General features: G+C 41.8%; 1 protein-coding gene across 4 annotated transcripts in view; it reads left to right on the top strand.

Moving 5' to 3' along the window:
- LOC133512399 (inactive dipeptidyl peptidase 10-like) overlaps window positions 1-23,092 on the top strand; it is a 150,952-nt gene that overhangs the window by 23,079 nt on the left and 104,781 nt on the right. For 3 of the 4 annotated variants that reach the window (XM_061841981.1, XM_061841980.1, XM_061841979.1), the window contains exons 2-3: window positions 4,552-4,666; window positions 7,348-7,443. In XM_061841981.1, coding sequence (XP_061697965.1) covers window positions 4,552-4,666; window positions 7,348-7,443 — 211 coding nt within the window. Of the gene's footprint in view, window positions 1-4,551; window positions 4,667-7,347; window positions 7,444-23,092 lie in introns of those variants that run through there. The other variant, XM_061841982.1, reaches the window with a different exon arrangement.

The following is a 23,092-nucleotide window of genomic DNA, read 5'->3' as shown; positions in this document are numbered from 1 at the left end:
CTTTTGCCTCGCAGCTCCATCCTCAGCACCCTTCCACCAAAACACTCACTCACTCACTCTCTCACTTTTGTACATGTCCAAACCATCAAAGTCTGCTCTCTCGAACCTTGTCTCCAAAACATTCGACTTTGGCTGTCCCTCTAATGAGTTCATTTCTAATCCTATCCAACCTGCTCACTCCTAGAGAGAACTTCAATGTCTTAATTTCTGCCATGTCCAGTTCTGGTTCTTATTGTCTATTCTCATCTGTCAGCCTATCCATTACCACAGCAAACAGGAAGGGGCTCAGAGCTGATCCCTGATGCAGTCCGACCTCTACCTAAAATTCTTTTGTCACACCTACGGCACACCTCAGCATTGTTTTGCTGCCATCATACATGTCCTGTACTTTACTATTCTAACATATTTCTCTGCCACACTAGACTTACACATGCAGTACCAAAGTTCCTCTCTTGGTACTCTGTCATAGGCTTTCTATAGATCCACAAAAACACAATGTAGCTCTCTCTGACCATCTCTGTACTTTTCCACAAGCATCCTCAAGGCAACTAATACAGCTGTGGTACTCTTTCTAGGCATGAAACCATACTGTTGCTCGCAGATACTTAATTCTGTCCTGAGTCTGGCCTCCACTACACTTTCCCATCACTTCATTGTGTGGCTCCTCAACTTTATTCCTCTATAGTTCCCACAGCTCTGAACATTGCCTTTGTTCTTAAAAATGTGAAGCAGCACACTTTTCTTCCATTTTGCAGGCATCTTCTCGGCTGCTAGTATTCTGTTGAATAAGTTGGTCAGAAACTCCACAACCACCTCTCCAATTTGTTTCCATACCTCCACCAGTATGTCATCAGGACCAACTGCCATTCCATTTTTCATCCTCTTTAGCGCCTTTCTAACTTCCTCCTTACTAATCATTTCCACTTCCTGGTCTTTCACACTTGCCTCTTCTACGCTTCCTTCTCTCATTTTCTTCATTCATCAACTTCTCAAAGTATTCTTTGCAGCTATTTAGCACACTACTGCCATCAGTCAACAAATTTCTATAGTTATTGTTAATCACCCGTACCAGTTGCACATCCTTCCCATCTCTATCCCTATGTCTGGCCAAACTTTTACCTTCTTTCATGTCCAACCTGGTGTACATGTCGTCATATGCCTCTTGTTTAGCCTTCGCCTCCTCTACCTTTTGCCCTACGACGCATCTCAAATGTATTCTTTATGCCTCTCCTCAGTCCTCGCCGTATCCCACTTCTTCTCTCATCTCATTCCTTGGATGACTTCCTGTATTTAGGGTTCACCACCAAGTTTCCTTCTCCTTTCCTACCAGAAGACACCCCAAGTACTCTCCTTTCTGCCTCTCTGAATACCTTGGCAGTAGTATTCCAGTCTTCTTGGAGCTCCTTCTGTCCATTGACAGCCTGCCTTCTTCCTTTCTCAGCTTCTACCACATGGATCTTTCCTCTACCTTTGTCTTCTTAATCTTCCTTCCCACCACCATAGTCATCCTACACACTACAATTCTAGGCTGTCAAGGTACACTGTCCCCTACCACTACCTTACAGTGAATAACCTCCTTCAGATTATATCATCTTCACACAATATAATCCACCTGCATGCTTCTACCTCCGCTCTTGTAGGTCACTTTATATTCCTGCCTCTTCTGGAAAAAAGTGTTCCCTACAGCCATTTCCATCCTTTTTGCAAACTCCACCACCATCTGTCCCTCAAAGTTCCTTTGCCGTACGTACCCATCACTTCTTCATCGCTCTTCTTTCCTGCACCAACATGTCCATTACAACCTGCACCAATCACAACTCTCTCTCTGTCTGGGATCTTCAAAACTATTTCAGCTAGTTCCTTCCAGAATCTCTTTCACCTCTAGGTCACATCCTACCTGCTTAACACCAAGGGAAGTCCAGGGAGGATAATGCACAGAAACAGCTTTCTTGGTAGTTTTATCTGTGTTCCTGAGGTGTGTGTGGTAGCTTGCTCATCTCCACTGTTTGAGTCGATGGCAAAGTTTTTTTCAATTGCACAGAGTCCATTTACCTCCACATTCCTTTCGAAGCGATGAATTTTCATCTCCAGTACTCGAATCTTCTGCAGGAGGTTATAGTAATCTGCTCCGACTCAGCTGCTTTGAGGGAATTCCACGCAAAGTCGTTTGTGTCACGTCCCATCGGAACGAGAGTAGGACCCAAATGCAGGAACTCGGAAGACCCAAGGTAGTTCAAGAAGAGACACGTTTATTATATGCAGAGATAGGGGATCGAGCAGGCAGTCCGGTGCAGCAGCGGTAATTGAGACGTCGGGCGAAGAGAGCAGGTGAGCGGACAGGCAGGAGTCGGTACACAGGAGAACAATCAAAGCAGGCAGAAGTAACGAAGGAGTCAGGCTTACAAGGTTGGTCGGAGAACGGACGAAGGTCGGTACACACAGGTTCAATCAGGGATACCGGAGCACACGAACGGGACATGAAGATCATACGAACTGGCGCCGGCCAGTTGTCATCGCGGTCATATAAATCCACAGCATAATCAGGCTGCATGAGGCGCAGGTGTGCACCTTCCAATCAGCGCACCTGCGCGGACACCCGCACAGCTCGTGCTGGAGCGGCAGGATAATGACAGTATGCCCTCGGAGTGGAGCCATCGCGGCTGCACATGGCATTGTCCACGTCCCTTGGGTCCTTGTATTGCATGAAAGTGAACGGCAGTCAGCACTGTCGGTTCTTTAGATTGATGGCACGAATGGGGCCATACTTGTAGAAAAGATGTTTGACGTCCGTAAAGAGAATGGCAACAGATTGGCCTCACAGTTCTCTCAATTGTTTTCAAAGAAAAAAAAAAAAAACTGCTAGAATGGCACAACCAATGACCTAGCTTGAATCCACTCGAAAATCCATGGAAAGAGGTGACACTCAAGGTCCATAAAAGAAAGCTGCGGAACTTTGAGATTTTTGCTTGTGTAGAGGAATAGGCCAAAAGAACACCAGAGCCATGCATCTGATTAGTTTCTCCATACAGGAGATGTCTTGAAGCTGCCATTGCCAACAAAGGTATTTGTATAAAGTATTAAAGGTCTACCCACATCCCTATATACATTTTAAAATTGATATTGTTCTGAAAATTACATAGAATATTATTCACTGCAAAATCAATCTGAAAAATATGAGCTAGAGCGTGTCATTCATGCGCAAAGTTGCGGAAGTGTCACTCCACATCTCAGTCGCTGCCATATTGCCTGCAATGTCATTTACAGATGTCACACTGGGCCAGTCGCCATTAAGAACACGCTGTGCCACCTGCTATGGGAGATGAACAACAGAGATTTTCGGATTTTTATGACACCGCTTCTAACACTGAAGTCTTTTCAACGAAGAGAACATCTCACAATTGAGTGAAGTGACCAGGCCAATATTACCATATTGTTTTGAGCCATATTCAGATAATATGCAGATCACTTCTAACTAACAACAGACTCCCCGACAATATGTTTGATAGTATGTAGCGTACTCAGGAGGACCCATGTCAGGCGAAGTAAGTACTTCAGGGGTGCCCAGACTCCGGTGGCTGGTGTGGGGGAGAGCTCCTTTCTCCTCCCAAACCCAACCACCTCCCCGCCTAATCCACATCCGCGGTGGCGATGAACAACTTCGGCCCTGGCGGCGTGGGGATGAACAATGCTGGCCCCGGTGACACATTGACAAATTTAACACCCCTGACTTATGTTCTTTATTAAGTTATTATGACATGGATCTTTTGTTACATACTGAGAGAAGGATTACGCCCCACCCCAACTTTTTTAAATCACTCTATACACCCCTACCTGTCATTTAGACCCCAAAAAGCTCTCGTCCTTTTTACCTGTCAAATGCATTTTTCACGTCGAACCGGGTCTTTTGGAAAAGTGTGCAGAGTGAATCCATCCTCCCAAGTGTTCGGGCAAAATCCAGCAATACAACGAGATGGCATTTTGGCTAACACGCAGAAAAAACAACTACTTTCCTGCCAGTAAAACTGGTATAAGCACGCAAAGCTGCCAATGTGTGGGTGTCTAAAAAATATAACTTCTTGCTTCTACTCCAAAACGAATGCCTTGAGAGGATTTTCATGGCGGGAAATGCAAAAATCCATATACGACAACATTGTCGTATAACATGCATACTGGCATACTAAAAATCATGCTTTATGTGTCGGTAGACCTTTAAATGAAAACAGTTGGCAAGTTCAATGTTTTTTCCCCCTGTGTCATCTCACATTATAATGCACAATTTCATCTCTGAGTTTATTTGTTCTACTTTCTTTGTATGAATGGATTATGTGGGTGGTTCTCAACATCTGGTAAACATTTTAGGTCAAAGCAACTTTGGAAATATATATATATATATATATATATAATTTAGTATTTAATAATAAAGATGGTGACGTGTTAAACGCTTAGTTTAGCCACTGTGCTTTCTGCAATGATATGAATTAAAATATGTGACTTCTGAAAAGGGTCTTTTAATGTTAACTTAATCCATTTGACCTCTGTGTATATCTACAGGACCTCGGTGGGGTGAGTCCACCTCAAAGGAACTGGAAAGGCATCGCCATTGCCTTGCTTGTCATCCTTGTGGTTTGCTCCCTCATCACCATGTCAGTCATCGTCCTCACACCAGGTAATATTCATGATGAGACTGCGGAGTCTCATTTTGTAATGCAATCCACTTGTCCAATTTTCTCTTAAAAAATGTCAGCATAAAATTTAATACTGTATACCGTACATGACAACAGAGCTTTGGGCGGTATGTCAAGTTGTGTTAATTTAACTAACTTAACAAGGAACTATAGATTTCATTATACAAGTGCAATTTGTTTCGTGTTTGTTCAGGTTACGATTTTAGTCAAATTCAATCCACACTGCTATCTGAAACATTTTCCTTTGCAAAGCCTTCAAAAAACATGAAATGACAACAGGGTCTGCAATTTAGAAGGGATAATTAAAACTAATAAAGTAAGTTTCTTTCAGCTTGTCCCTTTCGGGGTCACCACAGCATGTTATCTCAGATGAACACACATGTATGTTTGCCCTTCCTGACGTAACCCTTCTCAGGGAGTGGAGGCCCCAGTGGGATACGAACCGACAACCCCTGGTTTACCAAACCAGTGCTCTAACCATTGAGCTACGGGGCCTCCAGAATAATTAATACTAATGCACTCCCAATTTTATGTGCGGTAGTGCGTCTGCGATTTCAAAGGTCTTTGGCAATCTGAATTCCCAGACAGGGGCAAGACTAACTGATGCCTAATCAATCATAACATTAATTACAATAATGTCTCTCTCTCTTCTCTCTATCTTTCTCTCTCTCTCTCTCTCTCCTCTCTCTCTCTCTCTCTCTCTCTCTCTCTCTCTTCTCTCTCTCTCTCTCTCTCTCTCTCTCTCTCTCTTCTCTCTCTCTCTCTCTCTCTCTCTCTCTCTCTCTCTCTCTCTCTTCTCTCTCTCTCTCTCTCTCTCTCTCTCTCTCTCTCTCTCTCTCTCTTCTCTCTCTCTCTCTCTCTCTCTCTCAATTCACACACATCTATTCAGCAAGCCACCCATCAATCTAGCTATTTAAAAAGATGTTAAAAAAGTTGCACGATTTAATATACAACCAAACAACAGTTGTATTTGACAAACTACAAAAAATGACAGCATTTCAAAAGATGTCATTTCATTTCTGCCACTTTGTGTCGGCATGGCTGTCCAACTGGTTCGCACGTGGAGTTTGCATGTTCTCCCCGTGCCCGTATGAGTTTTCTCTGTGTACAGTACTCCAGTTTCCTCCCACATCCCAAAAGCATGCATGGTAGGTTAATTAAAGACTCTAAATTGCCCTTAGGTGTGATGAGTGTGAAAGTGGTTCTTTCTTAATACACTGTGCGCTGTGATTTGCTAGTGACCAATTCAGGGCGTAAACTGCCTCAGGCCCAGACTCACCTGTGTTGTGCTCCAGCATGCGGCCCTTGTGAGGATAAAAGATTCAGAAATCGAATGGTTGGATAATTTAATTTGCTTTTCAGTGAATTGAAGAGTGATCTTTTCAATATAAAGTTACATTTTGTTGATGTGTGACTGACTGTAATGACTTTTAAATAAGTGTGCGTGAAATTATCCAGATTGATTTGCTGATTCAGTGAGTTCTAAAATAAATGTATCAAATTAACGTTTTGCACCAAGAAACACCTCTAGATGCTGATGTGATTGCATTCATCCCCGACCTTTCAGATGCTGTTGTGAGTGTGTGTGTGTAATCGCACCCCTGGAGGCCCTGTAGCTCAGCGGTAAGAGCACTGGTTTGGTAATCCAGGGGTTGTGAGTTCGTATCCCACTGGGGCCTCCACTCCCTGAGAAGGGTTGCGTCAGGAAGGGCATCCGGCGTAAAAATTGTGCCAAACATATATGTGCGTTCATCTGAGATGACACGCTGTGGCGACCCCGAAAGGGACAAGCCGAAAGATACTTACTTACTTACTATATATATATATATATATATATATATAGTAGGGAAAGCAAGTTGCTCACCTTCGAGGAGCTTATCTTGTGGATCTTGTCATAAATGATGTGTCGTCACCTGTTTTGGGGAAGGTTCTTTCAGAAGTGACTGACATTGCTAAAATGTGTAACAGTTGCATTAGACACACTGGAACCTTCATTAAAACCAGGTTCAAATGCTTGTCATTGCACACATGGGTGCCTAAGGAGCTTCTGCAGCCAGCCCGATGAGATTTTTTTTTCCCTCCAGATTTTACACTGCCTTTGTATTCTTAATGAAGTTTATGTGTCCAGATTTTACTCCATTTCCTGCTATCCCACATTTTCACAACTATTCTTTACCATCCTTTGTGATTTATCTTATGGCCTCTTTCTTACTCATCTTCCTTCCTCCTTTCAGCGTTCTGCTCTGTTCTCGCTCCCTCCTCATCTCTGGTCTGCATATTGACCAATCAGGACTCTCTCTTCAGTAAATGACCAACCATGAGCCGACTCTCATCGTTGGCGGATGACATCACTAACAGAAATATAGTTAGACAGGAGAAGCAATACAGAAAATAAAATAATAATAAAAAAAAACATCTGCTACCGTTACTGGTAAAGTCCAGGAGTGCTGTTGAAAGAGATTGACCATAGCATTGAAAATTAACAATAATTACCTAGTCAGCCATCCTGAGAGGTCTGATTTAGATAGGAATTTCCAACAGTCATACAACATAAGGGTATTGTGTATTATTAATTACAATATAATCTTGAACAGTGGTAAAAGTCCTTTCTTTTTACACAATGTTGGTGAGCGGAATCTTAAAGCATGCCTTACAATTACAGCCGACACTCAAGCTGGAAGTGACACCAAACTGACTGTGGAGGATCTCTTTAAGCCAGAGTTCAAAGTCCATGACCCAAAGGCCAATTGGGTCAATGGTGAGTCATACAGTTGAGATGCAAAACATTCCCTGTAAGTTCTTAATCACCTGCTCTGTATTTTATTTTAACCTTCTTTGCTGTGACAAAATAATTAGCTATTTTTTTCCTGGCAGGTATTTTATGGTAGAAACTGTATGCCACTTAAAGTGTGTATACATGTATATCTAATGTGTATACACTCCATGTTTATGACACTACTGTACTTGGTTAAAGAACGATTGTCCATCTCTTCGTTATGCCTCCCCACATTGTAATTGACATTCATTAACATGCAAACTGTCCCGTTTGAATTTATTTTCCAGTTTCTTCTTTACAATGGATTTATTCCTTTTTTTTTTTTTTTAAACCATATGTTGAGTCTGGATGGTCTGAGCTAAAAATAAATCATCCTTCCATTTTCTGAGCCGCTTATCCTGACTAGGGTCGCAGGAGTCCCAGAGCCAATTCCAGCTGTCATCGGGGAAGAGGCAGGGTACACCCTGAACTCGTTTTCAGCCAAGTGCAGGGCACATGGAGACAGACAACAGGTGCACCGACAATCACACCTAGGGGCAATTTAGAGTGTCCAAATTAATGCATGTTTTGGGAGGAAACCGGAGTGCCCAGAGAAAACCCACACAGGCATGGGTAGAACATGCAAACAAGCGGGGCCGGGATTTGAATCCCGGTCCTCAGAACTGTGAGGCCAATGCTCTACAACTGTTCCATCGAAACACACCACATAAAGTTAATCTCATCATGATTTGCTAATAGTGAGGAGAAAGATCATACCGCAGAGGGAGAGAATGGACAGGATTGTGACATTCCTGTGATGCTCACAGTCCATCTATTTCGATGCTGATCAGTCTTTGGCACTTTTGCCCATGAACTACATAAATGGAACAGCATGCCTCAGGGCAGGAGAAAGAGGCAAGGCTTTCCATCATTATTTCATTTCCAAGCGAAAATTTTCCACTATCTTCACAATGCCATCTCATTCCTTGAGCTGACCTTAGGTTTCAAAGGAAGAATTATGTTGTGCTATGAGGCTATCAGTAAAAACACCTTTGGAGGTTGGTTTATGGATGGATTGGAAGAAACAAACTCCTGAAGAAAGCTCAAAGACAGCTGGCTTGAAGTACAGTCTGATCACAAGGATTTGAAATGAGATTTTTTTAGGCTTTTGGGCATCAAGCTTGTAGTAATTTTATAGGTCCACTGTCATGAAATGCATTATTTTTAGTATGTTGTTAATGAAAAAACGGCAGCCGGTATGGACCCATCCATTTTTTCACCACAAAACATGAACATGATGGGGCTTTTTGGGGATTTGTTTTCGAGAAGAAGCAGGAAGTGACGTACAGGGTAGCGCACTAAGGCGGGCTCGTATATTTCTACTAGCTTTACCTGCGGGAAGGTAGCTTTTTGTTCCTTTGTGTTTGCCATAATGCCGGCTCGTTGTATTGTTGGATGTTGCTCGAACACTCAGGAGGAGGGATACTCTTCATACTTTTCCAAAAGACTCGGTTCGTCGTGAAAAATGGATTGTACAGGTGCAAAGGATGAGAGCTTCATGGGTTCCAAATGACAGGTACGTGTGTGTATACAGCTACCAAAAAAAAACAATAGTTGGGTTTGCACGTAATCCTTAAATCAGGGGTGCTAAATGTGTCTGTGCCACCCCGGCCGAAGCTGTAATTGCCGGACATGGCGCCGGTGGGGTGGCTCATCGTGGCGCCGGGCCATGATGGCTCATCTCTGCTGCGGAGGTGGATTGGACGGGCAGGCAATCTGAGCACTTGCGATTTGGCTGAGATCCGCATGTCATCTAAAAATGACCCGAAACGATAGGGTATTATTGCCCCGGTCACTTCACTCGGTTGTGAGATCTTCTCTTCTTCGAAAACACCTTCCGTGTCAGAAGGGGTGTCGGAAAAATCCAAATATCTCTGTTGTTTGTCCCCCATAGTAGGTGGCACAGCATGTTTTCAATGGTGAATGTCCCAGCATGATGTCACGGACAGAAGATACAGCCAATATGGCTACCACTTGAATGTTGATTGAGACTTCCGCAACATTGCGCATTGATGACATATTTACTTTTTCGTATAGACATTGAAGTGAATAATGTTGTTTGTATTTTTCATTACATTTTCTAGTTTAGAATGTTTATAGACATGACACTTGACCTTTAAAGTCACAATCACATGGATACTGTATGATCATATTTAAGATACTCTGTTGTACAAAGTAAGTCAGACTTGAAATGTAATTGGTTAAACAATTGTACTAATGTAGTAGCCAGCCATTTACAAACACTCATAATGGGCATGAGTGACAGTAATTTTGAGCTTTAAATGATTTTATTGATTTTATTTCCAGGGTGGAATGATTATACAATACTCTGTCAGGTTCTGTTTGATTTTCCCCCCAAAAAATTGCATACACAAGTTGCATTTTATAATTTCCATAAATTTACAGTGAATCCGAGACCTTTGTATGAGCAGTCATTAGGAACCTAATTCATGATTAGCTCCCACAGTTCAATTCAATTCACAGTTCAATTGCTTTCACAAACAGCACTCAAAACACTTACATATGCATCTCAAACACACAAGTGTGGAATTTAAAGGTACTCACGTTCAAATGGTGTAAAGCTTAATTCAGTTAGGTACTGTATTTTCGTGACCGCAAGTTGTACCATATTAAAAGGCGCAGTCTACCCTTTACTCACACAATGACAGGTGCAGGCCAGTCACCAGCCAACACACCATGCGCAATCATGGTGTGACACCAAACCTAAAACATCACGGACAGCAGGAAACAGAACAGCACAACCAGCAGACAATAAAAAAAAAGAAAAAAGATAACAGTAGAAATAATTTACACAAAGCATGCACTTCAAATGCTATTTATATGTTTAGTGCCGCAAAGACATGGTGGGAGCGCCTCCCACCAACGCTACAATACGCTAGCTTAAAGCATACTGTGCTGCTCATGACGCAGTAAGGAACAATTGCACTTTTAATTTTGTCAGCAGAAGAGCAAGCTTACCCTTCTCTCACACAACGACAAGTGCAGGCAAGTCAAGTCAGACACAATCACGGTGTCACAACAAACCCAAAACATTACACCCCAGCAAACAGAACAGCACAACCAGCAGACAACAAAGCAACCAAACTGATAACTGAAGAAATAATTGACACAAAACATGCACTTCACACATTATTAATGTATGTTTAGCATGCGGGGAGGACCTCCAGCTTCCCAGCGATGCTACAATATGCTAAAGTAAAACATACGGTAGTATGCAAGCATGCTATTTAAAAAGGCAGCGGGAGCAAAACTGAGTTTGAATGTAATTAATTGAACTAGTCTTCCTCTTAAAACCCCCCCTTGGAGGCCGTTTCTGTCCATTACCATGACAACCAAGCACAACAGTAAAAGCCTGATTTCTCGTGCCGGTATGTCGAAAGCGAGCGGCACCTCGTCCATGTTGAAGGTAGGCCAGATGTAGACAAGCTCTTTACTTCAGTAGGAGCGGAAGATGGACAGCTTTTCCTTGTAAGGGTGGTAAGGGTGGCGCCAACTATTCGTTCAGTGGTGTTGATTGTCCGTTGCAGTTGAAGTTCACTCTTTTTTTTTTTTTTTGTGGCAGCCCCAAACCAGACAGTAATGGAGGTACACAGCACTGATTGGATGATCACTGTGTACAACTGTCTCAGCAGCTCTTGTGACAGCCCATGCTTCCTCAGAAGCCGCAAAAATATACACCCTTTGCTGTTTTTTTTTTTGTTGTTTTTTTTTGAGGATGGAGTTGATGTTAATCTCTCAGTTCAGGTCCTGTGAGACTGTAATTACTAATTACTCTCCCTTATTTTTTTAAAGTCCCGGACTAACGCATCAGCTGCTTCAGCAAGTCCCTCTTTTACCATCTCTGCTTCTTGGAAGGACTTCTTGTTCTTAACGATGACGTGACTCACCCGGAACGATGCTTTGGTGGTGGGTTTTGCTTTGAAGTAAGTTAAATGGATTGGGATGGGTGATAGCCTGATGTCTTTTTTTGTCATGCAACCCACAAATAGTTGCTTCGCGATCAACTAACGCATTGAGCACCCCTGCAGTATTTCATACGTTTCACAGTGTATTTTATATAGATCTAAAAGGGCTTGTGTATGTTTTAATTTATGTTCACAGGGACAATGCAGACTTAAAATAAACTGGACCAGAGTTAGTCAAAAGATCATATTCACCTGTTTTTCTTGGGAAGTTAAACACAGCACCAGAATTACACAGTATAAAAATGTCACTGTATGTAAAACTCCATCATTGTGAGACATTGAATAAAATTGGTCCACTAAGTGTTGTAGGTTACAGAAAAGTTGCATGATATATAAAATAAGTCAAGTTTTGAGAATAGCCATAAATACAAGACAATGATTGGTGATGATAATTTTGATCTAAATTTAGCCAACGTTTGAGGTTAGTTGTTAATATCCCAATCCTCCCAATGCTTTAATGCTGTCTAATATTTGTAGATATAGAGGTCCACTTTCCCACATCTTTATCAGAGAGAGGATATTAATGAAAGGAAGTCTTCCTGAACTGTCGTCATCTCTTGTTAAATGCTCTGTTTCTCCTGGCACTGCCATTGCCGAGCGAGGCAAAGGAGAGGAATTGGTGCAAGATTTTGAGTAATTTTATACAGCAAGAATGCATCAGAGTAAAATAAATTGTCGAACTGAAATGATATTTTTATAAGAATAAAAGAATTATAAGAATATTACTGTGATGATAGTCCCATGCCTTTTTATGTAGTATTTTCAAAATTGGAAATTAAAATATATTGAATCAAACATGACATGGAATTGCACATAAATACTAATTATTCAAATGACATTAATAGCAGTAATATTAAATACCTTATTTCTCGAGTATAATGCGCCCTGAAGTATAATGCGCACCCCCAAAGTTGACCTAAAAAAATCAGGAAAACCCTTCTACCAATGAACAACCAATTTGCTCCAATCCATATGCTCAAAATATTAGGAATTATCTGTATTTCTATTTTGCTAGGTGTGTACTTGTATGGTTTTTCAAAAAATCATCTGTACAACAATCATTAATAATTATCTTTGTGCATGTACTGATGCAGTGGTAATATGTATCTCGGGACAAGCCACAGGACATGCTTGTCCTGGTCCATGCAATTGTTAGAAGAGAAACTCTCAACTAAAATAAATGCTCAACAAAGGCATAACATTTTATTAATACTGTTGATAACACATATTACAGTCTTAAATAATTAAACTATTTTACATTGTTTAACTTGAACATTTATTTCCATTACATATTTGTGCATAAAACATTTGTGCACAGTGAAGTTTACCCATTACATTACACATCCTTGGCGAAATCTGCAAAAGAAGCATCTGACTCATCTCCAATCAGAAAAATATCTATTGTAGCTACCTTTGTGTATCAGTTAAACTCATCATTGATTACTTGGTCCAGTTCTGATGCATTCATGAACAGTGATCCTATCTTCCTACCACAGCATGTCATCCTCTGTGCCATCCATTTGTGACTTTTTGAAAATATTTTGGGAAAATATTTGTGGAAAAAATTGCACATTCTTTTTGAAAAATAATGTGTATTTTGGGAAATTATGGTACTATCCATTCATTTTCTCTACGACTTATTCTCACTAGGGTAACGGACATATTGAAGGCTATCCCAGGAATATTCTCACCTTTGGACAAATTAGAGTCTTCAATTAACCTATCGCACATGTTTTGAGGGATGTGGGAGGAAACCAGAGTACCTGGAGAAAACCCAAACAAACAAACAAAAAATGATAGTCAAGGTTTGAAAGAGCAGCACAATGTACACCTGGTTAACATATCTGCTTCAAAGTTCTGTGGATTGGTGTTCAAATCTCGACCTGGCCTGTGTGGAGTTTGCATGTTCTCCTCGTGCCTGCATGGGTTTTATCTGGGTTCTCCAAATATGGTAGATGATATGAAAATTACAGGTAACACAAAAATAGACTGTTTGCACACAGGGGAAATTTACTAACCGTAACGGGAAAGAACAGAAAATCTATTGCACCTCTTGAATCGGTACATACAGATTTGTCCGGCCGGCCCCATCGAGCTGACCAATCAAGATGGTTATAAATATATCATTTCAATGACAGATGATTTTTCAGGGCCAATATCTGTTTATTTCTGTAAAAATAAGAAAATGCTACATTAGCAGTGGAAAAATTTCTTGTAGACAGTGCGCCATTTGGCAATGTGAAATGCATTACGTCTGATAACGGTATGGAATATACAGGCAATACTTTCCAGTCACTATAGAGAGAAAAAGGCATAAGACATGAGACATCGTGTCCACATTTTCTCCATCAAAATGGAATTGCTGAAAGACAGTGGAGAACGCTGTTTGAGATGGGAAAGGTGCTTGCTACTCGAAAAGGGATTACCAAAGTTACTTTGGCGTTATGCCATTCAAAATGCTGCTCATATTCGGAACAGATCTTATAATAACAGGACCAAAAATACCCCATATTTGCTGATGACAGGAAGAAAGCCATACCTCACCAAAATTTTTGGGTCAGAGTGCTATGCATACAAACATGACCAAAGGAAATTAGACAGTAGATGGGAGAAAGGAATATTTGTTGGGTATAGTAGAAACAGCCCCACTGACCTGGTGTATAATCCACAAACAGGGAAAGTGTGAAAACACAGATTGGTAAAATTTATCAAAAAGGACTGTGCTGAACAACAGACACAAACAGACAAAGAAGGTGATTCAGAAATTCAAAGGAACAGAGGCAGAAAGTGTAATCATGAGGAAAGGACAGAACACCAATCCCTAAATAAAAATGAAGAAAGTGTCAGTAAAGATGTGCAACTGCATGATGAAATGACAGAAAATGAATGTGGTGAAAACAAAAACAGCGGAGATATAGGATCTGAAGATGGTCAGAAACATCACGACTCAAGAAGGGAGAAAAAAGCTCCAAAACACCTAAATGAATATGAAACATTTGATTTGACTCCTTTACCTGAAGTTCGCAAGGCAGTAGGAGGAAAATGGGTAGATGCCATCAAAGAATGCATTAAAGGGGGTAAAATCTTTAAAGCTAGATATGTAGCTAGAGGTTATAGTCAAACAGAGGGTATCGATTATCATAAAGCATTTGCCCCGACAGCAAACATGACATCAGTACAAGCATTGATGCAAATAGCTGCACAAAATGAGCTCATCGTCCACCAAATGAATGTTAAAACATCATATCTACATGCACCTATAGAGGAAGAGATTTTCTTGGAGCAACCAAAAGATTTTGAAATGACATCTGAGACAGGCAAGAAGATGGTGTACAAATTAAAATGATACCTTAATGGCTTAAAACAATCCGGGAGAAATTGGTATCAGTTTCTACATGATCATTTGGTAAAAGATAACTTTGTAAGAAATATATCTGACCACTGTGTATTTAGAAAACGTTTGAAGATGGTGTGATCTTGATCATCATTTGCGTAGATGATCTAATAATTGCGGCAAGCAACAACGACATCCTAAACAAATTCAAAGACACAATTAATTCCAGATTCAATATGAATGATTTAGGAGAAATATCATACTTCTTGGGAATTGAGTTTGAACAAGATGGTGAACAAATCAAAAGGAGTCAGGAAAAGTACATCTAAAGGCTCCGTCACACCATGACGTTCTGGTCAACTTCCTCTGAACATTTCAATCGTTCTATTTTTTAGCGTTCTCAAACGCGGATGACACATCTGGCATGTAATTAACGTGTGTCTAATGCATGACTTAACATGTGTCTAACGCACGAAAAGCGTGTAACAGCGACCAAATAAGATACCCCTAAAAACCATTAGCATGTGCAAACGCGTCATTGGGGCGCGACGAGAGATTTGTCAACGAAAGACGAGCATGATGAGCGTGTGACCAATGGGTGAATAACGACAGAAAAGTGTTTTGCTGGCGTGTAATTTTACAGTGGAACCGGCACTAAAACGTTGGAAAGTTCGTCACTTCAGTTGTTGTCGTGAGTTAAAACAGTGAGCATCATGCCGCTGAGAAGAAAAAAAGTTAGGGCACGGACTTCAGCAACTAGCGCTGCTAGTAAGAAAGCTAAGCCTCTTTCATCACGAGCAATGTGTTTGGAGGAAACACAACAGCAGGAGGAAGAGCACGTCCGCGAAGTCACTCACCATGTGACACCCCCTAGGGATCCTAAACACCTTGCAAACCCCAGTGAGGACGGTCCGACAAAGAGACAAAAGAAGCAGAGAAAGGATTGCAGGATCCTGGACGGGGCTGTCGAGGATAGTCTGGAGTTTTTCTGCGAAAACGAACTGCTGCTTTCTGGATCTTCCATAGTTGGTGCTCTCTACTGTCGCTTAATATTAAATGGACCTTGCTTTTACAAAGCATAGGTTTATATACCTATATGCATGGAAGTTCGGGAAACGCTCGAATGACGCTCAATGGACAACAAACGACGTTTGTTTCACTTTGGTTACAAGCTGTGTGCACTAGGGGATTGTTCAGTGGGCATTTACAGGTTGCCAGTGAGTCGTTCACTGCAAAGCAAACGATTAAGTAACAACCAAGTAAAGCTTGAGTTACGACTGACTAACGATAGGCAAACGCGGGCAACGCTCGGCAAACCTTAGTAAAACGTTCCACAGATGTTCTTGAACATTCTGCAGTGTTTAAAATTAAACGTTTATGAACGCTGGTCTCGGTGAGAACTTTTGTGCATGTTCAAAGTTTTTTTTCCGGACCGGCGTTCTCCGCCAATTCCCAGCCATCATTGATGTTCACTAGCGTTCAAACAACGCTCTTCTGGAGCTATCTTGGTGACCATGGGCAACTACTGACGTTTCCTCAAACACTATAGAACGCTGACCAGAACGTCATTGTGTGACAGGGCCATTAAAAATGCTTGAAAGGTTTGGAATTTCAAATTGTAAACCATGCTCCACGGCATGTGAACCTAAACCAGAAACTAATGAGAGAGATACAAATGAGGTTGTGAATCTGAAAGAGTATCTTGAAATTGTTGGCAGTTTGATTTATGCCATGACCTTTACCAGGCCAGACATTAGCTGTATAGTAAGCAAACTGTCACAAACTGGCGAAACCAAAAGCAGAAAACTTAGTATCTGTCAAACATGTTTTGAGGTACTTGAAAGGTACAAGTGACTATGAGCTGTGTTTCAAGAAAAATTAGGAGGATTTAAACTTAATGGCCTTCAGCGACTCTGATTGGGCATCTTCAGTTGAGGATCGACAAAGCACCACAGGGTACTGCTTCAGCCTAACAAAACAGGGTCCTGCAATCTCAAGGAAGTCAAAGAAGCAACCAACGGTTGCTCTCGCAACTTGTGAGGTAGAATACATTACATTGCCTTCTACTACTCAAGAAAGCATTTATCTTACTCAGATGATAAATGGCATGGATAACAAAACATACAGTTGTACTACGATTCATGGCGACAACCAAAGTGCTATAGCACTGTGCAAAAACCCAGTGAAAAGACAGAGGTCTAAACACATTGATGTGAAATACCAATTTATAAGAGACATGTTCAATGAACGGAAAATAAATGTTTTTGTTCATCAGAAGAAAATGCAGCCCTATGGGGGCACAAACCAGTGCAATCTGTAGGCAGGTCCCAAGCCCGGATAAATGCAGAGGGTTGCATCAGGAAGGGCATCCGGCGTAAAAACTGTGCCAAACAAATATGAGCGTTCATCTAAAGAATCCCATACCGGATCGGTCGTGGCCCGAGTTCACAACGCCCGCCCCCGGCACTGCTAACCTGCAGGGCGTCGGTGGAAATTCAGCTACTGTGGGTCGAAGACAAAGAAGAGGAGGAAACCGGATCCAGCATCAGAAGAAAAAGAGGAATGCACAGAGCCTACAACTGAGTGTAGGGACTTTGAATGTTGGGACTATGACAGGAAAAGCTCAGGAGTTGGTTGACATGATGATTAGGAGAAAGGTTGATATTCTGTGCATCCAAGAGAGCAGGTGGAAAGGTAGTAAGGCTAGAAGTTTGGGAGCAGGGTTTAAGTTATTCTACCACAGAGTAGATGGGAAGAGAAATGGAGTAGGTGTTATTTTAAAGGATGAGCTGGCTAAGAATGTCTTGGAGGTGAAAAGAGTATCAGATCGAGTGATGAGACTAAAATTTGAAATTGAGGGTGTTATGTATAATGTGGTTAGCGGCTATGCACCACAAGTAGGATGTGACCTAGAGTTGAAAGAGAAATTCTGGAAGGAACTAGATGAAGTAGTTCTGAGCATCCCAGACAGCGAGAGAGTTGTGATTGGTGCATATTGTAATGGACATATTGGTAAAGGAAACAGGGGCGATGAAGAAGTGATGGGTAAGTACGGCATCCAGGAAAGGAACTTTGAAGGGCAGATGGTGGTGGACTTTGCAAAAAGGATGGAGATGGCTGTAGTGAACACTTATTTCCAGAAGAGGGAGGAACATATAGTGACCTACAAGAGCAGAGGTAGAACCACGCAGGTAGATTATATTTTGTGCAGACGATGTAATCTGAAGGAGGTTACTGACTGTAAAGTAGTGGTAGGGGCGAGTGTAGCTCGACAGCATAGGGTGGTAGTATGTAGGATGATTCTGGTGGTGGGTAGGAAGATTAAGAAGACAAAGGTAGAGCAGAGAACCATGTGGTGGAAGCTGAGAAAGGAAGAATGTTGTGCAGCCTTCCGGAAAGAGGTGAGACAGGCTCTCGATGGACAACCGAAGCTCCCGGAAGACTGGACGACGACAGCCAAGGTGATCAGAGAGACAGGCAGGAGAGTACTTGGGGTGTCTTCTGGTAGGAAAGGGGAGAAGGAGACTTGGTGGTGGAACCCCAAAATACAGGGAGTCATACAAGGAAAGAGATTAGCGAAGAAGAAGTGGGATACTGAGAGGACTGAGGAGAGGCGAAAGGAGTACATCGAGATGCGACGTAGGGCAAAGGTAGAGGTGGCAAAGGCTAAACAAGAGGCATATGAAGACATGTACACCAGGTTGGACACGAAAGAAGGAGAAAATGATCTCTACAGGTTGGCCAGACAGAGGGATAGAGATGGGAAGGATGTGCAGAAGGTTAGGGTGATTAAGGATAGAGATGGAAATGTGTTGACTGGTGCCGGTAGTGTGCTAAATAGATGGATAGAATACTTTGAAAAGTTGATGAATGAAGAAAATGAGAGAGCAGGAAGAGTTGAAGAGGCAAGAGTGAAGGACCAGGAAGTGGAAATGATTACTAAGGGGGAAGCCAGAAAGGCACTACAAAGGATGAAAAATGGAAAAGCAGTTGGTCCTGATGACATACCGGTAGAGGTATGGAAGCAATTTGAAGAGATGGCTGTGGAGTTTTTGACCAACTTATTCAACAGAATACTAGTGGGCGAAAAGATGCCTGAAGAATGGAGGAAAAGTGTTCTAGTTCCCATTTTTAAGAACAAAGGGGATGTTCAGAGCTGTGGGAACTACAGAGGAATAAAGTTGATGAGCCACACAATGAAGTTATGGGAAAGAGTAGTGGAGGCTAGACTCAGGACAGAAGTAAGTATCTGCGAGCAACAGTATGGTTTCATGCCTAGAAAGAGTACCACAGATGCATTATTTGCCTTGAGGATGCTAGTTGAAAAGTACAGAGAAGGTCAGAAGGAGCTACATTGTGTCTTTGTGGATCTAGAGAAAGCCTATGACAGAGTACCAAGAGAGGAACTGTGGTACTGCATGCGTAAGTCTGGTGTGGCAGAGAAGTATGTTGAAATAGTACAGGACATGTATGATGGCAGCAGAACAATGGTGAGGTGTGCCTTAGGTGTGACAGAGGAATTTAAGGTGGAGGTGGGACTGCATCAGGGATCAGCTCTGAGCCCCTTCCTGTTTGCAGTGGTAATGGATAGGCTGACAGATGAGGTTAGACTGGAATCCCCTTGGACCATGATGCTCGTAGATGATATTGTGATATGCAGTGAAAGCAGGGAGCATGCAGAGGAACAATTAGAAAGATGGAGACATGCACTGGAAAGGAGAGGAATGAAGATTAGCCGAAGTAAAACAGAGTATATGTGCGTGAATGAGAAAAGTGGAGGGCGAAGAGTGAGGCTACAGGGAAAAACGATAGTGAGGGTGGACGACTTCAAATACTTGGGGTCAACAATACAGAGCAATGGAGAGTGTGGTCAGGAAGTGAAGAAACGGGTCCAAGCAGGTTGGAACATCTGGCGAAAGGTGTCTGGTGTGTTATGTGACAGAAGAGTGTCTGCTTGGATGAAGGGCAAAGTTTACAAAACAGTGGTGAGGCCGGCCATGATGTACGGATTAGAGACGGTGGCCCTGAAGAAACAACAGGAAGCTGAACTGGAGGTGGCAGAAATGAAGATGTTGAGGTTCTCGCTCGGAGTGACCAGGTTGGATAGGATTAGAAATGAGCTCATTCGAGGGACAGCCAAAGCTGGATGTTTTGGAGACAAGATTCGAGAGAGCAGACTTCGATGGTTTGGACATGTTCAGAGGCGAGAGAGTGAGTATATTGGTAGAAGGATGCTGAGGATGGAGCTCCCAGGCAAAAGAGCGAGAGGAAGACCAAAGAGAAGGTTTATGGATGTGGTGAGGGAAGACATGAGGGCAGTTGGGGTTAGAGAGGAAGATGCAGAAGACAGGCTAAGATGGCAAAAGATGACACGCTGTGGCGACCCCTAACGGGACAAGCCGAAAGGAAAAGAAGAAGAAGAAGTTCATCAGAAGAAATGGCGGCAGATATGTTGACAAAGTCGGTTGCAAAGACAAAAAATACAGAATTTGGTTCTTTGAAAATTGAGCATATGGTTTTATGGGGATGAGAACAAATGGGGGTGTTGAATTATGTTTTCATATTTTGTTTTATTTTTGGGATTTTATTTTGAAACGAGTTATCTCGTGGGGGTCACATGATCCACTAACACCAATGAGCTGTAAGGGTGCGTTTGTTTGCTCTGTTGTATTATGGGATGTATAGTGATACTGAAATGACTGATGTTACTCTGTTTTCTGATGAGTCTATGCCGTCTATGCCATAAATAAATGTATATAAAGAAAGAGACGATGCCAAGTATTTTCCTTCAAACTATGGAAGAGCCTGAAAGTACAATTGCAACATCCCCTCTTGAGTGTGTCCATCTCCGCGACCGTGTCAGTGGTGAACCTGAGGTGCAGAATAGTAACTTTAACGCTCAAACTACGAAATGATACGATTTATTTTAAGCCTTGATACTGACAGTAATAAGTAAAGAAACTGCTGCTGGTCAGTTTAAATCCCACACATCGGAATTGGTATTACTAAGATAACTGTGAGTTTATTCAAGAATTTCTGGGAGGTCCAGATACAAAAAAAAAATAAAGTTCTCTGACCTTGACTTTACTTGCTATTTGCAGTAATTATGACCTCTGTTGATTAATTAATTTAACCTTCAGCAAAATTTAAAATTGCATTTCTGAACTTTAAAGCTCCTAACATGACTCTTGTAACTACAATTATTTTGTTGGTCAAACTCGGCAACAATCAATTTAATAATTGATGTCTTTTTTTTTAAGCTCTGTTTTTCTCTCAACACTCTTCACCTCCCAATGTCTGGTCTGCCTTTCTGTTCTTGACACATGTGTTGTAGTGGTAATCCGGGTCAACCGTGATATAAGTGAAAAGCTGAGCCTAACAGCAGGGTTAACTGGTGAGCCACTTCTTCTCTTCTGCTAGCCAAAGCCTGTAGTAAGTCCCGCACCCCATGAAGGTGAAACATAACATGAAATATTTTTATTCACTCAACTCCCTGGCAATGGCCCTGTAACTGTTGATTCGTCGTGCTATTGCAAACCACACCTTAGCAATAATGCGAGCTAATGTCACCTACGCTCACCGACTGTATGGAAAAAAACAGCCAATGACTGTAATGCGTCCCGATCACATTACACCACATCCGGAGTGTGCACATCCCACAATGACACATCCGCAATGTAATTTCTTTTTTTTTTTCTTTTTTGTATTTTTTCACACTTATAGGGTCCTGTAGTTTTCAAAGGGATTTGACTGACATCCACGCATCTCAGGATAATGCTGTGCCAGGCTCTGACTTCATTGAGTCACGCGTCTTTAGTTGTGCACAAATTTGCAGGTTGTGCACAGTTGGCTATCAAAAGTATGGACAAGAGAATGCCTATACCTGCGTAAATTAGGTGCACAAAAATAAAGACTTGTACAAGAAGTGGAGAATATGACCTTTAGTCCTGGTCCACACATTTTTCTGTTACAGACATCACACATGAAGATGAACCCCCCAAAATAATTCATTGAATAGTTTTGATCATGCTGTGTGTGGTGCGTAACAATAATCTCAACACCACACACCAAAAGATTTTGATCCACCGCTGATCTAGAAACAAGGCAGTAATCTAACATACTCCAATGTGATTTAACGAAAACTAAGAACGAACATTACTAGATATATAGTGCCGATGTTTCCTGTGTCTTACAGAATTTTGATCTCAAAAATGTTTTGCTCTGGAATATACTACTTGGGCTTTTGGGGAACCCAAGGTAAAAAAAAAAAAACAAAACCCTTCAACAACAAAAATAAATAAACAAAAAACTATATTTGGTAGGACTTTTTTTAATTACAGAGACTTGCTTGTTCCTTAATCAGGGCACTTCTTGAATTGGCTACATTTTGTTCCACATCACCTTAAACTACAGGATACATTTATAGCATAATTTTATGAGACATTAAGTAGTCTGGCATTTGCCATTTGTGGATGGGAAGGGGCAAAATCGAGACAAATGCGTGTCTTTATGTGTGTTCCACGTCTAATGAGTAATTGCCCCTCAGCTGGTGGAGTTTAGGCAGCAACTCATCTTAATCGTCCTTCATTTTCGGAATTAACTCCATGAGACACCTAATTAATCCATATTTCGCTATCTTAAACTATAGACTAAACTATCTTCTTCTTTTCCTTTTGCCTTGTCCCGTTAGGGGTTGCCACAGCGTGTCATCTTTTTCCATCTTAGCCTATCTTCTGCATCTTCGTCTCAAACCCCAACTGCCCTCATGTCTTTCCTCACCACATCCATAAACCTTCTCTTTTGGTCTTCCTCGCACTCTTTTGCCTGGCAGCTCCATCCTCAGCACCCTTCCACCTATATACTCACTCTCTCGCCTCTGAACATGTCCAAACCATCGAAGTCTGCTCTCTCGAATCTTGTCTCTAAAACATCCAACTTTGGCTGTCCCTCTAATGAGCTCATTTCTAATCCTATCCAACCTGCTCACTCCAAGCGAGAACCTCAACATCTTCATTTCTGCTACCTCGAGTTCTGCTTCGTGTTGTTTCTTCAGTGCCACCATCTCTAATCCGTAATCTAATCATGGCCGGCCTCACCAGTTTTGTAAACTTTGCCCTTCATCCTAGCAGAGTCTCTTCTGTCACATAACACACCAGATACCTTTCGCCAGCTGTTCCAACTTGCTTGGACCTGTTTCTTCACTTCCTTACCACACTCACCGTTGCTCTGGATTGTTGACCCTAAATATTTGAAGTCCTCCACCATCGCTATC

This window comes from Syngnathoides biaculeatus, chromosome 14 (assembly GCF_019802595.1).
Source record: "Syngnathoides biaculeatus isolate LvHL_M chromosome 14, ASM1980259v1, whole genome shotgun sequence".
Classification (NCBI taxonomy): Eukaryota; Metazoa; Chordata; class Actinopteri; order Syngnathiformes; family Syngnathidae; genus Syngnathoides; species Syngnathoides biaculeatus.
Note: the sequence above shows the minus strand (reverse complement) of the source record. Positions and strands in the feature narration are given on the sequence as shown.